The following is a 20,124-nucleotide window of genomic DNA, read 5'->3' as shown; positions in this document are numbered from 1 at the left end:
CATCTCTTCCAGCAAGTAGGAGCAAGTGGTGTCAGGTGCTGCTTTTATATCATCGTGGCATCTATAGGTGATGTCTCTCCTTCCCCCACAGTGGGTAGGTTACGAGCGATGACTTTACTCTTACATCTGTGCCCACTAACCAGTTGATTCCTTTCATGAACGTGAGACCAGGGGAGTGAAGGGCAACAGAGATGTCCTCCTCTGCCTCTTAGGCGTCCATCTGAAAATAACACGGCCCCTCTTTCTGGATGCCTTTGTGGCTGTTCTCACCCCTCCTGCCCACAGGTTCCAGACGGTGGCCCAGATGGTGAGGGTCTGGAGGAACGAGTGTCTGAGAGTCTTCCACGACCGCTTAATCAACGAAACGGACAAGGAACTGGTCAGTGCACAGAGTGGGGTGCAGGCAGGTGTGGACCCACCCCCCGGTGAGGGTTAGCGCACTGAGACGGGGTGGAGAAGAGTAGGCACTAACAGCAAGAGTCAGCAGGTAAAGGGGCTTGGGTTATCAAGTATCTTGCAGCAATTGGGGGAAACATCGAATGCAAATCACTTCAGATGATCCCAGCGCGCTCTCTGACAAGCCTTAGCAGCACTTGTGCACTGAGGCTGGGTCCTCAAGCTGTCTGATGTCATCAGGTACAAAGACACATAGAAAACCTGGTGACGGAGCACTTCCCGGATGACGTGGAGGTGGTGATGAGGGACCCGATCCTGTTCGGAGACTTCCGGATGGCGCTGCAAGAAGAGGAAGCTAGAATTTATGAGGACATCCAGGACTACGAGGCGGCCAAGGCGCTGTTCCAGGTGGGCGGGGCTCACGTCCCCCTCCCCGGAGCGAGCACGAGTCGTGGCCCGAGGGTCGCCTGGGTGCCCGGGATGGGCGTCCTGTCCCCAGGTTCAGAGCGTGGCTTTGGGAGGTCCCGCGCCCCATGGTGTGTGGGAACGACCGTGGTATGGTGCCCCCCCAGGATTCGCTTTCTCAGCCCCTGGGGAGGGGGGCTCGGACTGATGCGCAGCGTCAGGAGTTGCTTGTTTCCTGACATTCGCTCTCTGCTTGGTGGGTGAGTGGAGGCTTGTGGGTACCACAAACCAGTAGATGGGAATCCCAGGGGTGGTGGGGGGAGCGCAATTTCCGCCCCCCCCCGCTCCCCCCCTGCCCCACGCAAGCGGTTTGATGGCGTCCATGACTGTGGCATCCAGAAAACTCTCTGCTCTGCCCTGGATCATGGACAAAAGGGAGTGGAGGGGAGGTCTGTCCCTTAAAATCCAGCGATCCTTCCAACGTCATTCTCCACTCAGGAAATTCTTGAGGAATATAACGAAAGCAACACGAAAATGAACCTGGTGCTCTTTGACGACGCCCTGGAGCACCTGACGCGCGTGCACCGCAGCATCCGCCTGGACCGCGGCCACGCCCTGCTGGTCGGGGTCGGGGGCTCGGGGAAGCAGTCCCTGGCCAGGCTGGCCGCCTTCACCGCCGGCTGTGAGGTGAGTCCACCGCCTGCCCAGGACTAGGTCTCTCGAGCCTATTCTGGCGCCGGGAGCACACGCAGATGTTGAAGTCACCCTGCAGCTCACAGCTCAGTGTCTTCATAGTCGAATCCAATAGACCCTGTGACCGTGGCCCACGGCTCATGCCCTGGCCACGCAACCAGCACCTGCTGGGCCCTCTGAGGACCAGGCCGCACCAGCACCCACCTGCAGTGCACATTGCAAAGATATTTTGGGTATCTTTAGAAAATGCGTGCAGTCATCACTGCTGTCTACTTTAGAACACTTTCAGCACCCCCAAAAGAAACCCTAAATGCTTTAGCATTACACCCCTCCGCCCCGTCTGCAGGTATCGACAGACGTGACTCACTGTGCGGCCTTGGTCTGTGCGACTGTGCGTGTGGGTGACTTGAGGGTGAGAGCGTGTGGGTATGAATGTGCGTGCGAGATCGAGGGCGTGGCTGTACGTTTGCAAAAGCATGTGTGTGAGTTCACATGTGACTGAAAGCACGGGAGTATAAACAAGCGTGTGATCGCCAATGTGTGTGCATGTGGGTATGTGAGCTCATATGAGTGTCAAATGGATCACTATGTGAAAGTGTGTGGACATGCACATGCATGTGCACAGTGTATGAATTCATGTGTGTGAGTGTGTCAGAGTGTGTACAAGTGACTGATTGTGTGAGGGTTCATGTGCAAGTGTATGTTATGTGCGACTCCGCGTGGGCATCTGTGTGGCTGTGTGGGTGTGTAAGTGTGTGGACGTGCATGGTGTGAGCTTGTGTGAGCGTGGAGGTGTGTGCGAGGGGGAAGAGGGGAGGCAGGACAGAGGGGCCAGCTCTTCAGTGTGAACCTGGGCGGTTTCCTGTCTCCCCAGGCGGAGGAGTTAGACTCCTCCCCGAGCCAAGAGAAGCGCGTGGCCGAGAGGCCGTGACTTACACGCCAGCCCCTGTGCGCGTCCCCAGCTTGTGTGCAGCAGGGTTACTTCATTAAGATTTGGTTTCGTTGCACATCCCCGCACTTGTCGCGGGCTCGCCCAGGTGTGGGGTGCGCACACAGGCGGCGCTAGTGTGTCGTCTTCCTTCCCTGTCCTCTGCCTCCCGGCCCTGAGTTAACTCATGACTCACTTTCACACTGAGGGTGTCCTTCCCACACCTGCAACTCCCACCCCCGACCAGTGCAAGCACAGAATGTGGGGCGCGGCCCCTGTGCTCCCACTCCCTGGGTCCTGAGCCCGGCCCAGGTCCCCGCTCGTGTCCCGCCGTCCCTCACCCCTCTACCCACCAGCCGAGGGCCGGGCTCCGGGCACCTCTCAGAGGCCGCGGGCCTGTGTCGGCAGGTGTTTGAGATCCTCTTGAGCCGGGGCTACTCTGAGAGCAATTTCCGGGAAGATCTGAAGAACCTTTACCTGAAGCTGGGCATTGAGAACAAATCCACGATCTTCCTGTTCACCGACGCGCACGTGGCCGAGGAGAGCTTCCTGGAGCTCATCAACAACATGCTGACCTCGGGTAGGGGCCGCCCGCGGGTGGGGGTGCAGGCAGGGAGGGCCCCGGCAGAGGGGGAGCGGGTGCTCAGCACGAACCACGTTGTTGGCGGGGGAACGTGGAGGGAGCCCCTCTAACCGACGACGGCGGTAGGGACCCCCGTCCAGCTGGGGGCCAGTCCCCATCAGATTGTTCTGGCGGCGCAGACTGAGCCTGGCGCGTGAGCGTCTTCTGCCCGGGAGCCCATCGGTATTTAATGAAAAGATATTTTTATTTTTAATTTGCTTGTGGTCGAGAGACCGTCAAGTCGGAGCTGGACGAGCGGGAATCTGGCCGCTCGCGCGTCTCGCGGGCTCTGCCCTGCGCACCTGCCGCCGCTCGCTGCCCCCCTCGCTCCCGTCAGGCCTGCACCGTGGGGCTGGCGCGAGCCTCTCCCACCGAGTCCTGCTTTCTCCGTGTCTCGGAGCCCGGCCCTTCCCTCGTGTTCCCGTCCCTTCTGGCCGGAGCTCCTCTTCTCTCCCCCCACGCGTCCCTTACTCTGACCTTCTCCCCAGCGCTGCTGCCCCTCACAAACCTGAAAGTCAGAGGAGCGCGTGTCTTTGGAGCTGGCGGTTTCACAGCCTCTGGACGACGCCCGGGGTGGGGGGCGGTGGGGGGGGGGTCGCGGGGACCCTTGGTATTTCCAGTTTCCATTTTTTAAGGTCAATCCAGATCATCTTCCGTGACGGCTGCTCCGGTCACATCCCCATCTCCTGCTTGCTCTTCTTTCCGACCCCGGCTTTTCTCCGCCCTCTCCGTGTTGGTCTTCCTGCCTCCCACACCACCCCTCTGCGCCCACCCCTGCTCCCCTTCCCCGGGCAGGAGGCCCCGGGTCTCTGAGGACTGGCTTCTCTGCGCCTGGCCCTGCCCCTCCTTTCCCGGGCACACGTATGCACGCTGCTCTGCACGGTGCCCACGCCGCCCCCACTGCCTGGCACCTCTCTCTCTCCCTGTCTTCATCTGCCTCCGCGCCGGCACGTGAGGGACGCGTGGCAAGGGGCCCCTGTGGAAGGCAGGGCGCGGGAGGCGGAAGGCCGTGCTCGCTGGCAGAGGCGGGGCCTGGTGGATGCGGGCGCTCAGGTATTGTCTTCATGACTCGTCTCTGCCCTCCTTGGGCTCTGCCGTTTTTCTCTCCCACTTGCCTTCTTGGCTTGTCCTAACAGAATCTTTGAAAAAGGCCGCAGAAGCCCCAGGCCCGCAGCTCCTCGCCCGGCAGGTGGGCCGCGTGGCTCCTCCTGCTCTGACACGCTCATTGCAGGGCTCTGATTGGGCAGGCCTGGGGTAGGTCATGGCCACCCAAACCACCCAGACGTGGGTGGGTGAGGATTCTCCAAAGGAAAAGGGGGACCCCTGGCAAGGAAGGGGGGACACAAGCAAAGAACCCCTCTTTCCTGTCTAGCACCAAGCCCCACCCTTCCTCCATATCTTCACTGTCTCGTGGGGTCTCCCCCTCCTAGGAAGCTGCCCGCCGAGTTGTTGGGGTCCTGGCTCCCCGATGCCCGGCCCCTCTGGCCCAGCCTTCTCATGGCCAATCACGCCACCTCCTGGGCTGGCATCAGAGTTTGCAGGCGTGTCCCTAACTTGTAGGCGAGCTCGTGAAGGCCACCCCCGCCGTCCTCTGCATCTGCAAGCGGTGGCCGTGAAGACCGCGAGGGCTGGGAGGGCCTCTTTTAATAGGCCTCGCTCGCATGGTGGGGCTGCTGTTCGCTCAAGCCCTTGCCCTTGGCAGCGCAGTGGGGCCTCTCGACGTTGGCACGAGGGGCATGGTGGCTATTTGTTAGGGGTGGGCCTGGACACCTAGGACACCCTGCAGATCTGCGCCTCTGCTGCCGGAACCAGGGCCAGGTGCTCTCTGTCTCTTGCAGTCTTGGGAACTGAGTCAGATGTCTCATAAGGGGACACAATTGCCCCCTGCCTCCACTGAGAGCCCCATGGAAATGTTCACCACAAGTGGGAAGTGCTTATCGCCCCTTCTCACTGATGAGGAGGCCGAGGCTCAAAGGGGTTTGTTTACACAGCGGGCGGGTGAGAAGGCCTTGGGCCCCAGCGGCGGGGCTTGGGTGCCGCATCTCCTGCTCTTCCCGGACACGGTGCTGCTGTCACTTCGGGGCCAGAGAGAGAGAGCCCCGAGTGCCCTGAACCCGGTGTGCATTTCGTTTCTCAGGCATCGTCCCTGCGCTTTTCCCCGACGACGAGAAGGAGTCCATCCTCAGCCAGCTGGGCCCGGAGGCCATGAAGCAGGGTGTGGGCCCGGCCAAGGAGTCCGTGTGGCAGTACTTCGTGAACAAGAGTGCCAACAATCTGCACATCGTGCTGGGCATGTCGCCGGTGGGGGACATCCTGAGGACCCGCTGCAGAAACTTCCCAGGTGCCCTGGGGCTGAGGCTGCCAGCCCCACTGCGCCTTCTCCAGGGCCCTGCATTGGGGCATGGTGCTCCCCTGGGGTTCCTCCAGCAAAGGAAAACATGAGGTGGTCCTGAGGTTGGCACGTGGGTCCTGCAATGTGGGGTTAGCCCCGCCCCACCCACGGGAGGGGACATCCCTCGGACACCCAGAGATGATGCTTGCGGTGCCAGTGCTAGGCCTGTGGCACCTGCAGCTTCACTCTGTGCCCTTTACCATTTGGGAACACTCTGGGCTCGTGGCAGTGATAAAGGGCAACCCCGATGTAAAACGGTTGCCTGACTGTGGGTCCTCACCGAGCCCTCAAAAGGGACTCACACTGCAGGCACACACAAAGTTAACAAAAGGTTTATTTACAAGGGAAGGGGAATGAGGAAATGTACAACTCAGAGAGAAAAGAGGGAGATAAATTCTTAAATGTGTCCTACCCATGCCGCCGAACTGGAATCCCAAATGACCAGCTGAGACCAAACCTGCCTGGCCAAGAGCGCGAGCCAAGTGCACCCAGACCCCCCCCTAACGTGGCTGGTTTTATTTACAAACAGAGAAAATGGCTGCTTAACTCCACCCTTAGGTCCTTGTAACCTCCCTATGGGGATCATGGGATTTGTAGTTCCCAGTGTCTTGATGGAGTAGGGGTGGCGTCCACAAAGCCTGTACAGAGTTTGCTCGGGCCATCCTCTCCCCCTAACAGAAGGGCCAGTACCTGCCTCTGGAGAGGGGCGCTCAGTTGGGACGAGCCCCGCCCGAGGAAATTTTGGGCTGTTACATGGGGCTGACGGGACGGGAGGAGTGCGTTGCTGCGATCTAGCTGATAGAGGCAGGGACGGCAGTGAGCAGCCCACAGGCGCAAACAGGCCCCTCCAGCAGGAGTGCCCCGCCCAGCTGCCCATAGTGCTGAGGCTGAGACTCCCTGCGTTGGGCGCATTCTCCTTGGGCCTGTCCCAGGCGTCCAACCGTCTGTTGGATGCCGAAGACGGTGTCTGTCCTTGAGCATTCTAGGGTCCCAGAGCGATCATCTCTCCCTCTGCTCTCTTCCAGGTCTGGTGAATAACACCAGTATCGACTGGTTCATGCCCTGGCCTTCCCAGGCCCTGCAGGCAGTCGCTAAGTCATTTCTAGGTGAGTGACCACTGAGACGGGGCCACATCCCCGGGGTAGCATGATTCTGACTTAGAATTTTGGTCCAGTCAGAGTGTTTTGTTTATGTTGTGTCCTAGTCCAAAAGGACATCAGGCGACTTACAAGGACAGTTTAGGATGACGATGGATTAGGTGTCATGGAGAGCAGGGCCAGCAAACCACAGCTGGGTGTGGCCCCTGCTTGTTTTTTGTAAGTAAAGTTTTATTGAAACACAGAGTCACATGTCATTAACATAACATCTATGCCTGTTATGAGTGCAAAGCTGAGTAATTGTAGCAGAGATGTAGGCTGCAAAGCCTAAATGCTGTCAGACCCTTTCCAGAAAAAGTGATGATTCCCCAGTCGAAGACCATTGAAGGGCCTTGGGTAAGCTCATGAGCAGCCAGCACTAAATGTGCTCTAAAATGTCAAATACCTAAGGCCTCGATTAGTAATGATAATCTTCAAAATAAGGAAAAAAGCTTTTTATCTGGACCTACCGGAGCAAATTTATGACATGACCCTGGGCACCTTGTCCATATTGCCAACCTTATAAATATGTGTTCAACGAAGAAATAAGTAGTTCCCCTACGCAGACAGAAGCCGTTAACCATAATGCCCTTTTTGGGGACAAGGGAGCTAAGGGGGTGACTCTTCCCTGATGATGTAATTTAGGGCGGGCAAACTTCTCTCAATCCCAGAGGGTAAATATTTGCAGCTCAGGGGTCCCGTGCTATCTGATGTCACTGCCATCACACCCTGAGAGCAGATGTAGACAACGTGGAATTGAATAGGCTTGTGCCAGTAAAGCTTTATTTATAAAAGCAGGCGGTGGCACAGATCTGCCCCGCGGGTGACAGTTTTCCCAGCTGGGGCCCGAAGCGCTAGTTCTCCTGGGCACGTTCACCGTCCCTTGTGCCAACACTTCCGTTTGCTTTCAGAATCCAGTGGCCTGTGTCGCCCACAGCCCTGCACAGACTTTGCGTGACCCTCCCCCTTTGAATATATTCCCTGGACACTGTTGCCCGCAGTGTGAATCCGTGCGAGGCAGAGCCTTCCATGTACCCACGCCCGGGACTTGTTCGTGACCCCGTGCAGAATTCAAGACCGAACCTGCAGAATCTGGGGTCACCTTTCTGCCCCTTTTTTCCATTTGGACCATATACTGCCTTGAGGGGAAAGTGTTTTGCAACCTGTGAGATGTGCTCATGGCCCTGGCAGTGACCCTTCGTCCTTTCCACAGACTCAGGGGAAGACCCCCCTTGTGCTGGGGTGGGGGTGCCGCCGGTCACCGGGTGGGCAAGCCCGCCCAGAGCAGGGCCATTGTGCTGAAACCCCAGCCCTGCACCGTTGTCCTTCCCACCGCATGGAGGAGAATGGGCTTTCTGACGCAGAAATTGCCAGAGCATGGCTCAGTAGCGGCGAGCCAGCGACAAGTGATAACTGCTCTTTTTTTTTTTTTTTTGATAACTGCTCTTTTTTTTTTTTTTAAGATTTATTTATTTATTCATTGCATAGAAGAACTGGGGTACAGGCCAGAGGTGTGGGGGTAGAGGATTCATCAGTGACAGAGTGGGGAGCAGAACAGGCAGATCTATTGAGACACACTGCTGAGGGGAGCAGTGGGGAGACAGGAGAGGTCCGCTGTGCCCTGTGGGTTGTTCCCTGGCTGGGGAGCGATCTCAGGCCGCAGACTGGTGATAGCCTGATAGCCCTGAGACTTAACCCCTTGTGCCACCAGGGAGGCCAAATAGCTGCTCTTAAAAATCAGAACACAGTGTATCATCTTTTACTGTGGTGCTACCCTGGAGACGCAAAATCCCACTACATTTTTCTGGGCTACCTAGTGGCATTGATCACGGTCACAGTGTTGTTCAACCACCACTGTCCACCTCCAGACATTTTTTTTCATCTTGTAAAGTAGAAATTCTCGCCCTTAAACACTTGCTTCTTGCCCCCCCCCCCAGACCCTGGTAACTGTAATCTACTCCCCATCGCTATGGACTTGCTTCTTCTAGAGATTTCCTTGAAGTGGATTCTGCAGTACTCAACCTTTGGTGCCTGGCTTTCGCCCAGTATGTTTTCGGGGTGTATTTATGTTGTGACTTGTGTGGAGTTGCTTCTCATTTAAGGCTGGGTGAACTTCCACTGTGTGGACCCCCCACCCCATTTTCTGCATCCATTCACCTGGGATGGGCACTCGGGCCCTTTCAGCTGTCAGTCACTGTGACTGATGCTGGGTGTGCAGGCTCCGTGCGGGCCCTTTCTCTGCTCTCCAGTCCACACACCCCAGTGGCAAGCATTTCTCATCTGGGAATGATGGGAGAACTTTGCAATCCTTCAGCTGCATCAAGGAAGCATCATTCTCTTAGCTCCCTTGTCCCCCAAAGGCACATTATGGTTAAAGTTATGGCTTTTGTCTGTGTAGAGGGATTATTTAGGTATTTATTTGCTGAACACATATTTATAAGGCCGGCCGCATGTCCAAGGTCATCCGGGGTCATCTGTCATAAATCCGGTTGCGCCAACACCCCACTTGGTGGCTTTCTCTTTCCTTCTTCAGGGGATAACCACATGATCCCGGCAGAGAATCTAGAAAACCTTGTGGAGCATTTTGTCTTGGTCCACGAATCCGTGGGTGAATTCAGCAAGCAATTTCTACAGAAACTGAGGCGCAGCAATTATGTAACTCCCAAGAATTACCTTGACTTTATCCACACCTATTCAAAATTACTGGAGGAGAAAACCCAGTATAACATAGGTGAGGCCAGGGGCACGGAGCGGCTGACGGGCCTCGATCACCCACAGGCAGGGCCCCCAGAGTATCGCTTCTGGCTCAGACGCTTCCTGGCTCCTTCTCAGGACTGGGCAGAACATGTTTTGGATTTTATATTTCAGAGCGATTCAGCCCCCTGTGGGGCTGGGCCCTGCGCTCTCATTTTTATTTTTCAGTGTTGGGCCAGCACTTTGCGACCTTCCCTGAGGGAGCACGTTCAGTGGCTGGAACGTGCTGGGCTGGGCAGTGGTTTTTAATGATGCCCTGGTGCTGGCTGTTGGCCCTGCGGGCGCTGTTTTCAACCTTTTTGATGGGTGCTGTCTCGGCACTGCAGTGGGGTCTCGAAAGGCAGTGGACACCCCAGGAAAATGAACCTGAAGGGGACCAGCCCCGGGGGCTGCTGGAGCCCATCTGCCCAGCACTGAGGGCCCTCTCCCCTCAGCTCAGTGCAAGCGCCTGGAGGGCGGGCTGGACAAGCTGAAGGAGGCCACCGCCCAGCTGGACGAGCTGAACCTGAAGCTGGCCGAACAGAAGATCGTGCTGGCCGAGAAGTCGCAGGCGTGTGAGGCCCTGCTGCAGGAGATCGCCACCAACACTGCCATAGGCGAGTGGGGCTGCCGGGCAGGGCCTTCAGCAGGGCAGGCTCCGTGGGGAGAGGGGGCGACCCGGAGAAGCCATTGTAAGCCTTAAAAGAGCGGTTTTTCATCTGTCCAGTAACCGAGACGTCATGTCAGGCACAGAAAAAGGCAGTGTGGTATGATGTGGTGTGTGTGTGGTGTGTAGTGTGGTGTGTGTGGGTGTGTGAGACTCAGCTCTACTTTGAGAAACTCGTGACTGCGAGCCCCTGCTGCCTTCCTGGCTGGGCCCATCTCTGCGGGCCCCCTGCTGGCCTGCCTTCCTGGCCTGCTGGCCCTGCTGGTGGTTTCTCTACCACGTTTCTGCTCTGGTGGCTTCGCGCTGTCGTCTTGCCACCCTCCTCCGATGCGCCCATCCTGCTGCTGCTCCACAGGAAGCCCCGGGCGGGACCCCCCCAGTGTGCACGTAGACACATGCCCAAGAGAATGCCAGGCCACATTGGGAGATGCCTGGGCCCCTGTGTGTCTGCCTTTGCAAGCCCGTTTGAGGGGTGTCAGCCTGGATCGCAGCAGGTCCCAGGAGCACGACACAGCAGAGGGCTCCTGAGCAGGGCCATGGTGCTAAGGGCCAAGGGTTCAAACCCACGGCTTCGCCCCTGACCTCAGCCCTCCCCCTGCACCCTCCTAGCCAGGCTCACATCTGAGCGGCCAAAACAACTGACACCAGTGCGGTGACAAAGCAGCAGAAATACTCTCCCTGCTGGAGTGCGCAGCGGCTGGGCAGGGTGGGGCAGTGCTGGGTGACATGACCTCCTAACGAATTCCACCCATGTGGACTGGGTTCCTCGTGTACATGAACTTTGGGGAAGACACTCTTCAAACTAGTACCCAGTCTCTGAACAACCCCACATGTCATCTCCACGTTGGGGCTATGGCCGGGGTGGGGGCGGTTTGCTCACGCTTTGGTGAGTGGAACAGACCGTCACCAGCCGATCGTGGGCTGAAGGGCCAGTCCCCATCAGTGTCATGAAACAGTGAGGAGCTGGAGAGCGACAGGTGGCAGCTGCCTTGGGGCTGGGAGTGCCGTGGCTGGGGCATGGATGGGGGAGGGGGAGTCGGAGCCTCCCTGGCACTGGAGGCCTGGGCACCGTGAGGACTCTGTCCTGCCTGGGATGCCTGGACCTCCAACTGGGCCAAAGCGGTGGGAGCCCCACAGCCCAGCACCCACCTCTGAGGGCTGTGTGCTATTTGGGCTCCAGAGCAGGGTCCCTCCCCAAAGCTGGAGACTTTACTCCCCCTTCCCCGCCCCCTACCCCCAACAGCGGAGGAGAAGAAGAAGCTGGCGGAAGAGAAAGCCATGGAGATAGAGGAGCAGAACAAGGTCATCGCCATCGAAAAGGCTGAGGCTGAGATGGCCCTGGCTGAGGTCATGCCCATCCTGGAGGCCGCCAAGCTGGAGCTGCAGAAACTGGACAAGTCGGACGTGACCGAGATTAGGTAAGCTGTGGCCCCTCCAGGCTCCTGCTGGCAGCCGCGCCAGCATGGCCAACGGGCGTGTCCGGCCACCGCGCTGGCACTTTCCGTGGTGTGGATGGCTGCCGTGCGGGTCTGTGAGGGGGAGCGGGCCCAGGGAGGCGAGGCCTCCGGACCCCTGCCAGGCCTGGTGGGACCTGCTGACCAGGAACCCAGGCTACTCACGGAAGGAGGAGGGATCTCGAGTGGGCCTCATGGGAGCCACGTACTTCACGGGTCAGTCCTTGTCACGGAAGTGTAACCCCTGCATCTGCCCTAAACAATGGGGGGCACTCAGCACACAGGCCAGCCCCCTGCTGAAAACGGCGGGATGGATGTGCCGCCGCTGAGAGCGACTGAGATCTGCATTAGTCATTTCTAGTAAAACATGCTGGCAAGGGATCAAAATTCACTTCCAGAATTTGAATTGCTGGGCTCCCAAAGTGCATGGACCCCACAAACTGTGGCCTCTGTAGGGGTGGATCCAATTTACACTCCCACAAACACTCCAGAGTCTGCTTTTTCACAGCTTCACCAACAGAGGGCGCTGTTGGACATTAGGATTTTCTCGTTTCCTAAATGAGAACTTGCTTCTGCTGTTTTGTGAGGGAGCTTGGTATTTTTTCCATGTCGGTAAGAGCCTTGTGAATTTCATTTTCTGCAAACTGTTATGTGCTTTGCCGATTTATCTGTTGCTGTAATTGTTGCTCTTGTCTCATCCATTTCTAGAGGCTTTTTAAAAAAATTTATTTATTTATACAAGCACTGAAGTACAGGCCAGAGGTGCGGGAGGCTGAGAGAATTCACCACAGACAGAGCAGGGAGCAGAACAGGCAGAAGGACCAAAGACACTGCTGAGGGGAGCAGCGGGGGAGACAGGAGAGGTCTGCGCGCCATGTGGGAATCTCCCTGGCTGGCCGTGAATCGAACCGGCGCTGCAGAGGCTGTGGACAGCTTCACAGTGCGGCGCTCAGCCTGCTGTGCCACCCGGGAGGCCCTCTAGGGGCCTTTTATATTACAGGGAGATGAACTTTTTTTTTTTTTTTTTTAAGGATTTATTTGTTTGTTTATACAAGTGTTAGTCCCAAAGCTATTTCCATATAGGCTTTGTGGACTCCTTTTCCCCCTAACACAAGCACTGGGTACAGTCAGAAGTGCGGGAGGGTGAGAGGATTCACCAGAGCCAGAGTGGGGAGCAGAACAGGCAGAATGACGAAGTACACTGCTGAGGGGAGCAGCGGGTGCGGCAGGAGAGGTCTGCGCACCATGTGGGACCCTCGCCAGCAGCCAGGGATCAAACCGGTGCTGCAGAGACTGCAGGCAGCTTCGCAGCCCAGCGCTCAACCGCTGTGCCACTGGGGAGGCCCGAGATGAGCTTTTTATCTGTGAAGTGAGTTGCAAATATTTTTCCCAGTTTGTCACTGGCCATTTGACTTTGTTGATGAGGTTTGTGTGTGTGTTTGTGTTGGAGGTGGATAAGACTTTTATGTGTCAGACTTTAGCAAGATTTTGTTTTGTGCCTTTTGGATATTGTACCTTACTTCAAAGGCCTCACAAATGCAAGATTGTAAACTAACTTTCCCAGGGTTTCTTCCTGTATTTTATGGTTTCATTCTTTGTATTTCAATCTTTGACCTCTTTGGGATTTCTCCTGGGGTCTGGTGAGTATGATGAACCAGAATTTCACAATCCTTTAATTCTTTAAATAGCACTTCCTTCCTGTAATGCTCAAGTCCTTTGTAGAAACCATTAAATGTTAAGGCTGGAAGATTAAGAGCCATGACAATTAGAAATGGAAATTCCTCTGTATATTACAGACTTGCAATTTGACTTTTTCCCTCTTGTTGGGTGTCACCGGGTGCCTGCCACCTGCCCACCCTGTGCCGGCTCTGGGGGGCCCAGCCTGGGGGAGGGGGCAGGGCTGTCATACATGTGCAGTGAAGTTATCTGGGGAAGATGAGAAGGGGAGACCTCTGTGATTGTGGGCACTGGGGGAACCTGAGCTGGTGGGGGGGATAGTCAGAAAAGGAAATGATGCTTAGCTGAGGTGTGGCTGGAGGCTTAGGGTTCACTGGGTTTGGGATGTAGGCTGAAAGGGGTGCCCCTCCCCCATGGGAAGACCTTGGCTTGAGGAGCAAGCAGAGACATTTGGAATATTTGGGGTGGGGGGATGGGTAGAGGGACATGGGGCCTCCCCCCACCAATTTCCTCTGTGATGAAAGAACAAAGGAATCAAATGAAGCAGATACATTTCTGCTGCCCGCCGCGGCCACAGTGCCCCAGTGCGGGGGTCACCGAGGCTCTGGGAATGGCCCCTGAGCCCACAGCAGTGCCCCTCGCAGTGACCGTGGGGCTCTGCTTCCCGGTTTTGTAGATGGGAAACCGAGAGCGGGCGGTGCCTCACCTGCCCCAGGGCTCAGGACGCTGTCCCCGAGGCGAGGCCAGGCTCTGTCTCACCCACTCTCCTCCGCCAATTACCGGGAGAGCAGCGGCCTGGGCCAGGCCCTCATCAGCCCCCAGAAGCCTTTAACAGCCCTTGCCAGGAACGAACGTTTGGCTTTCGTCAGCCGGACGCGGCATAATTGAGCCTCCCCTGACTCACTGGGCCGTGACTTCAATCGCCCGCTGTGCCGGGGCTTGTCCGCCCGCAGCTCCCCCGGCTCTCACCTCCGCAGGGCACGGGGCGTGGGTGGGAGGTTTGCCCAGCTCCGGGGTCCCTGCTGGTCTCGTCTCCCCTCTCCCGCCCGCCCCTCCCCTGCAGTCAGGGCAGCCTCCCAGGTCTGCCGGGTCCGCCCTCTGGGGCCGCTGCCATCTGTGCCCTCCTCTCTCCCCTCCCTTTGCCAGCTTCCTCCTGCTCTCGTCTCCCCGCGGCGGTTCTTGTGGGACCCCTACTTCTTGGCCCTTGGCACCAACATTGCCGTCCCCTCTGCTCCTTCTGGGTGTCCAGCTCCCCAGACGTCAAGGGCACTGGCATTTGAGGTCCGGGGCAACAAAGGCTGGCCCAGTCTCGTTGAAGACCGAGAGAGCAATTGGGGGCGACCTGGCCTGGGAAGAGCCCAGGGGGCGGACCTGGCTGTGCGGCTCTGGCAGGCTCCCCGTCCCTTCAAGGAGTGACCTGAAAACAGGGCGGTGATGGCAGCGACACAGTGGCCTCCTGAGAGTCTGAGGAGTGACCCCAGGGTGTAATTAAAAAACACACCAATTCTCAGGCTCCACCCGACCCCCCCCTACTAGAGGCAGGGGGGCTGGGTTAGCATTTGAATGGCCACCCCTCATGGTTCTGATCCTGGTCAGGCTCCTGGAGACCAGACCTACCCTCGGAGGAGCTCCTCCCTCTCCCCCCAGGCTGGGATGTCTCCCTGAGGGAGGGCTCCTGCCCCAGCCTTTCTCTCTGGGACGCTGGTGCAGCCTCGTGTGTCTCCTCCGCCAGGTCCTTCGCCAAGCCCCCGAAGCAGGTGCAGACCGTCTGCGAGTGCATCCTCATCATGAAGGGCTACAAAGAGGTTAACTGGAAGACCGCCAAGGGCATGATGTCCGACCCCAACTTCCTGAGGTCCCTGATGGAGATCGATTTCGACTCCATTAGCCAGAGCCAAGTGAAGAACATCAGAAGTGCGTGCAGACCTGTGGGCCGGCACGGGGCCTCGGGGTGGGGTGCCGCCCGGAGGGGGCTGGGCGCGGGCAGATACCCCGTGGGGGTCCCTCGGCCCTGCCGCGGCCAGCAGGTGGAGCAGGTGGGATGGCCATCCCAGCAGGGTGCGGGGTGCAGAACGGGCTGCAGCAGCCACCACTGAGCATTGGGCTCAGCGATGGCTCGTCTCCCCGCTACCAGCAGCGCCTTCCAAGGGAGCCCAGCCGGCTTGTCTTCTTGCGTCGGGTTGGCCGGGCTGGGTGGAGCCAGGAGCTGGCCTGACCTTGGCTCTCCCCAGTGCCCCTCGCCAGCTCAGGGTCTCCCTAGGCCCCAGGGCTGGGTGGGGAGCAGGGATGCATGGCCAGGCCGCCCTTCTGTCTCCAGTTCCTTTTGGCCGGGTTCCCGACGTGGCCCAGGCCTGAGCCGGTTGGAGCGTCACGGCTTCGTTGTCAGCCGGCTCTGCAGAGCGCCATCATCAGATGCTCTTTTTCAGTTGGCAAACAAAGGGAGCAACACCTACAAATACCCAGAGGCCTCTCTTTACCCAGTATTAGTTGAACAGGCTCGAGTTATGTGACACCACCCCGGGGCGAGGCGGGAGGGGGTCAGGGCCACTCGGGGCCTCTGAGTTCCAGCTTAAGACCTGCTCTGAGCCGCCTGTGGGCGTCCAGGGTCCCCAGGGCTGCCGGCGCCCACGGAGCACACGGCGGAGGTGGCTGGGCCACGGCGTCCTCAGCGGCTGTGACCGTGACCCCCATTCACTTCCTAAACATCCACTCGCCCAATGCCCAGGGCTCCGGAAGAGCCGTGGGGCCCCGCCGGGCACAGGCAGACGAGGAGCTGGTCGCGCTCACCCTGTCCACGGTGGGCGATTCCCCCAGGACGAAGCTCAGCGCTCACGAGAGTGTCATGCCTTTAGGTCTCCTGAAGACGCTCAACACCACCACGGAGGAGATGGAGGCAGTGAGCAAGGCGGGCCTGGGCATGCTGAAGTTTGTGGAGGCTGTCATGGGCTACTGCGACGTCTTCAAAGAGATCAAGCCCAAAAGAGACAAGGTACTGCCCGCCCTGAGCCCCCAGCCCCCTGCCGAGACGCCTCCGAGGCCCAGAATGAGTGTGGCCCAGCTCTGCTGCCAAGTCCGGGCGCAGTCCTGATCCCCCCAGTGATGACTGAGAGCCGCAGTTGCACTGACAGAGCCCCAGCTGGTGGGAGAGGGTGGGCTGAGGTGGCAAAGCCCAGCTGGGGGCTGAAGCCCCGGGTGCTCAGCCTGCTGCTGTGGACATTTGGTACTTGACAGTGCTGGTGGGGGGGGCTGTCCACGCTTGGTGGGACGGGGTCCCCGGGCTCCACCCACTCGATGCCGTTGTCCCCGCCCCCTATTTGTGACCAGACATGGGTCCAGACAGCCCCACATGACCCTGGGGGTGGGCGGAGGCAAAACGGCTCCCATTTGGGAACTGAAAGTCACTCCTGGGTGGCACCTGCGAAGAGGCTCCTGATGGGGAGCTGGGGCCTCGGCTGTGTGTTGACTTTGCTTGTGACTGCACTCTGGCTCCGAAGACACAGCCCAGTGGTCAGACCCGGGGGCCCTTCCGTGCAGGACCCAGTGACATTGTGCTGTGCCTTAGGGCTCACGTGAGCTAACCACCTGCCAGGGGGCCCGGGCCTCTGACCCCCACTGGTGCCCCTTCCCCCATGGTCCTGCCCCGCCTCATGCAGGTGGCCAAGCTGGAGCGGACTTTCTTCCTCACTAAACGTGAACTGGAAAAGATCCAGAATGAGTTGGCGGCCATCCAGAGAGAGCTGGAAGCTTTGGGGGCCAAATACGAGGCGGCCATCCTGGAGAAGCAAAAGCTCCAGGAAGAAGCCGAGATCATGGAGAGGCGGCTGATTGCCGCCGACAAGCTCATCTCCGGGCTGGGGTCCGAGAACGTCAGGTCAGCGGGGGCGGAGGGATAGAGGGGGTGCGGGACCCCCAGCCCGTGAGGAGTGGCTGGGGCCAGACTTGGTGGCTTGTGGGTGATCATGCTCAGCAGAACCTCTCAGGAGCCTTCCTCCCCTCCCACGGCTGCGCGGAAAGCTCCAGCTTACTGTCGTCACGTTCAGGGTGGCCGATGGCCATTTCATAGATTCTGTTATTTTTATTATTTTTATTCATCAAGTGATTGTTTGGGGTTCGCGAGGCAGCAGAGTGTGAAGACGGGGGGCGCCAGGCCGGGTGCCCTGGGGCCTGACTTTCACCTCCCTCTGGCGGTCTGGAGGCGCAGCCGCCTCTGGGACCGCGGGCGCATCTTGGGTCCCGTGGCTGGTTTGGGGCTTCAGTCTTTAGTGGCGGGGCTGTTGGGGCTTCGGGGCCGTGGCCCCGCGGCCACAGCTCATCCTCTGGATGTGACAAGAGCCTCTCACCTGGCACCTTAAACATGGTGTGGAACACACGGCAAATGTCGTTATCTGGAACATACAGTTCCCGAGATTTCTAGAATCTAGACGACCTGGCGCCCAGAAAGGGTTGGCTTTTGGCTAGTCCCATTCGCAGTGCAGCACGCTGGTCCTTCTAGAATGCTCCTTTGCGTTGTGCCGGAAGGTGACTGCTGACGCAGCCCTTCCCCCATGCCAGGTGGCTGAAGGACCTGGCTGAGCTCATGCACCGGCGGGTGAAGCTGCTGGGGGACTGCCTGCTGTGTGCCGCCTTTCTGAGCTATGAAGGCGCCTTCACCTGGGAGTTCCGTGACGAGATGGTCAACCAGGTGTGGCAGGCGGACATCCTGAAGCGGGAGATTCCCCTGAGCCAGCCCTTTCGACTGGAAAGCCTGCTCACGGATGACGTCGAGATCAGCAGGTGCGTGCGCCACCCTGAACCAGGAGGATGGGGGCGCTGCGGGGCACGGCTGGAGCCCAGTGGAGCTGACCACAGAGGTGGGGGAGTGGGTGGGGTCCCTGCAGAGCCGTGACTCTGAAGAGGGCCGAGCGGTCGCAGCCTGGTCGGCAGTTCTGGAAGGTGATCCTTCCACCTTTCGTGTTTGGTTCACATCTGGGCAAGAAGAACCGGTTTCCTCGGGGCTGTGTCTTCCAGGTGGGGCTCCCAGGGGCTGCCGCCCGATGAGCTCTCGGTGCAGAACGGCATCCTCACCACCCGGGCCAGCCGCTTCCCGCTCTGCATCGACCCCCAGCAGCAGGCGCTCAGCTGGATAAAGAGAAAGGAGGAGAAGAACAACCTGCGGGTAGGCCGGCTCCCCGGCGTCCGGGGCTGTCTGGCCTCCTCCTCCCCAGCTGCGCGGCTCCGGCAGTGCCGCCCGCCTGCCCAGCTCCCGGCGCAGCGCGGGCGCCCTGGGATTCTCTCCTTGCTTGGGCGCTCAGGTTGGGGCCACTTGAAGGTCAAGGTCACGCTTTGCTCATCTCTGTGACCCTGACCAGACTGTGTCCTTAGACGCGCTGTCAGTTCTCCCTGAAACCTACATCATGTTATAAACCCATGTTACCACCGCACAGATTTATTTTTATTATAAAAAAAAAAAGGGAAAACAGTAAACCAAAAGCTTTCGTGGAGCGGGTTGAGACCCTGGCCTGTGGGAGCTGTAACCAAGTTCTCTCACGACTTCCTGTGGCTGCTGAAGTTCACTTTTGAGTGAGAGGCTGCTCGGAGCCAGGGCGGTGTTGACTTCTGGGTTTCCTTGGGGTGCAGGCCCTGCTGTGCTCCCTGTCTCCCCGCCCCCCCATCTCCCTCTGCGGTGCTGACATGGCCAGGGCGCAGTGGAGGGGCCGACCCTCAGCCCCCGCCTCCCCCTTGCAGGTGGCTTCCTTCAACGACCCCGACTTCCTCAAGCAGCTGGAAATGGCCATCAAGTACGGGACCCCCTTCCTGTTCCACGACGTGGACGAGTACATTGACCCTGTGATCGACAACGTCCTGGAAAAGAACATAAAGGTCTCCCAGGGGCGGCAGTTCATCATCCTGGGGGACAAGGAAGTGGACTACGACTCGAACTTCAGGCTCTACCTGAACACCAAGCTGGCCAACCCCAGATACTCGCCGTCTGTGTTCGGGAAGGCCATGGTGATCAATTACACGGGTGAGGGCGCGTGGGGCCCCGGCCACGCATCGGGGCGGTGGCCTCGGAGACCTCGGTGGAGATGGAGGCCCTTCGTGGTGTGCCCCAGGGCCGTCCTTCACCGTCACCTCCTGGCTGCCTCGTTCTTAATGGCGAAGCCACCCCCGGGGGGCTTGGAGTTCCTTCGGGCGGTCACAAGCCCTGAGGTGTGTGGCCTCTGACGGGGGCTCAGAGGCTCCCCCGAGCGGGCAGGCAGTCACCTGCCATTTGGGTATCTAGATGCGCGTCCTGCCTTGGGCTCCCCTCCCCCGTTGGCCGCGCCTTCCCGGCGGGGACATCTGGCTTCATGCCACCTTGGCTAGGTCTGGGTTTGCTGCGACTGGGCCCCGGCTGCGGGAGCCCTGGGCTTTATTTTCATCTTTACTCTTTTCATCCCGCGTCTGGGGGGTTCCCTTTGCTCAGTGTTTCTCACCTCCTGGCTGCGAAGTGATTTTGGCAGGAAGACGGAGGCTTGTGTCCCCGCAGCGGGGCTGGGGAGGCCCACAGCTGGGCGGGCGAGGAGACACGGGACCCGCCTGTGGGGACATGGCAGTGAGATGCCCCCCCCCCCCCAGTCACGCTGAAAGGCCTGGAGGACCAACTGCTGAGCGTGCTGGTGGCCTACGAGAGGCGAGAGCTGGAGGAGCAGCGGGAGCACCTCATCCAGGAGACGAGCGAGAACAAGAATCTGCTGAAGGACCTGGAGGACTCTCTCCTCCGGGAGCTGGCCACCTCCACGGGGAACATGCTGGACAACGTGGAGCTGGTGCATACGCTGGAGGAGACCAAGTCCAAGGCCATGGAGGTACGGGGGCTGGGGGACGGGCACCGAGCTGGCAGGGGGCTTGCCTTGGAGTATTGCGCTCCAGGCCTGGTCACGGAGGGCGTCGGGCTTCGTGCTCCCAGGACCCACGCGTGCTGTGGGCCTTGGGCGCTGAGGGGCGCTGGGTGGGGCTGACATCAGACTCGGGCTTTGGGTCGTCTGAGGGTTTGCCTGAT

At 59.0% G+C, this 20,124-nt stretch overlaps 1 protein-coding gene across 1 annotated transcript in view; it reads left to right on the top strand.

Moving 5' to 3' along the window:
• Positions 1–20,124, top strand: part of DNAH10 (dynein axonemal heavy chain 10) — a gene marked incomplete at both ends in the record, with an annotated part of 103,274 nt that overhangs the window by 70,140 nt on the left and 13,010 nt on the right. Inside the window, 16 exons of the mRNA XM_084253168.1 lie at positions 286–379; positions 637–804; positions 1,300–1,488; positions 2,831–3,002; positions 5,182–5,385; positions 6,462–6,542; positions 9,106–9,303; positions 9,761–9,922; positions 11,216–11,390; positions 14,836–15,017; positions 15,956–16,092; positions 16,757–16,974; positions 17,655–17,876; positions 18,111–18,258; positions 18,828–19,107; positions 19,701–19,930. Coding sequence (XP_084109294.1) covers positions 286–379; positions 637–804; positions 1,300–1,488; positions 2,831–3,002; positions 5,182–5,385; positions 6,462–6,542; positions 9,106–9,303; positions 9,761–9,922; positions 11,216–11,390; positions 14,836–15,017; positions 15,956–16,092; positions 16,757–16,974; positions 17,655–17,876; positions 18,111–18,258; positions 18,828–19,107; positions 19,701–19,930 — 2,860 coding nt within the window. The remainder of the gene's footprint in view (positions 1–285; positions 380–636; positions 805–1,299; positions 1,489–2,830; positions 3,003–5,181; positions 5,386–6,461; positions 6,543–9,105; positions 9,304–9,760; positions 9,923–11,215; positions 11,391–14,835; positions 15,018–15,955; positions 16,093–16,756; positions 16,975–17,654; positions 17,877–18,110; positions 18,259–18,827; positions 19,108–19,700; positions 19,931–20,124) is intronic.

The sequence above is a fragment of the Talpa europaea genome (assembly GCF_964194135.1).
Source record: "Talpa europaea genome assembly, chromosome: 14".
NCBI lineage: Eukaryota > Metazoa > Chordata > Mammalia > Eulipotyphla > Talpidae > Talpa > Talpa europaea.
The sequence above is the reverse complement of the archived record's forward strand: the minus strand, read 5'-3'. Positions and strand labels throughout refer to the sequence as shown.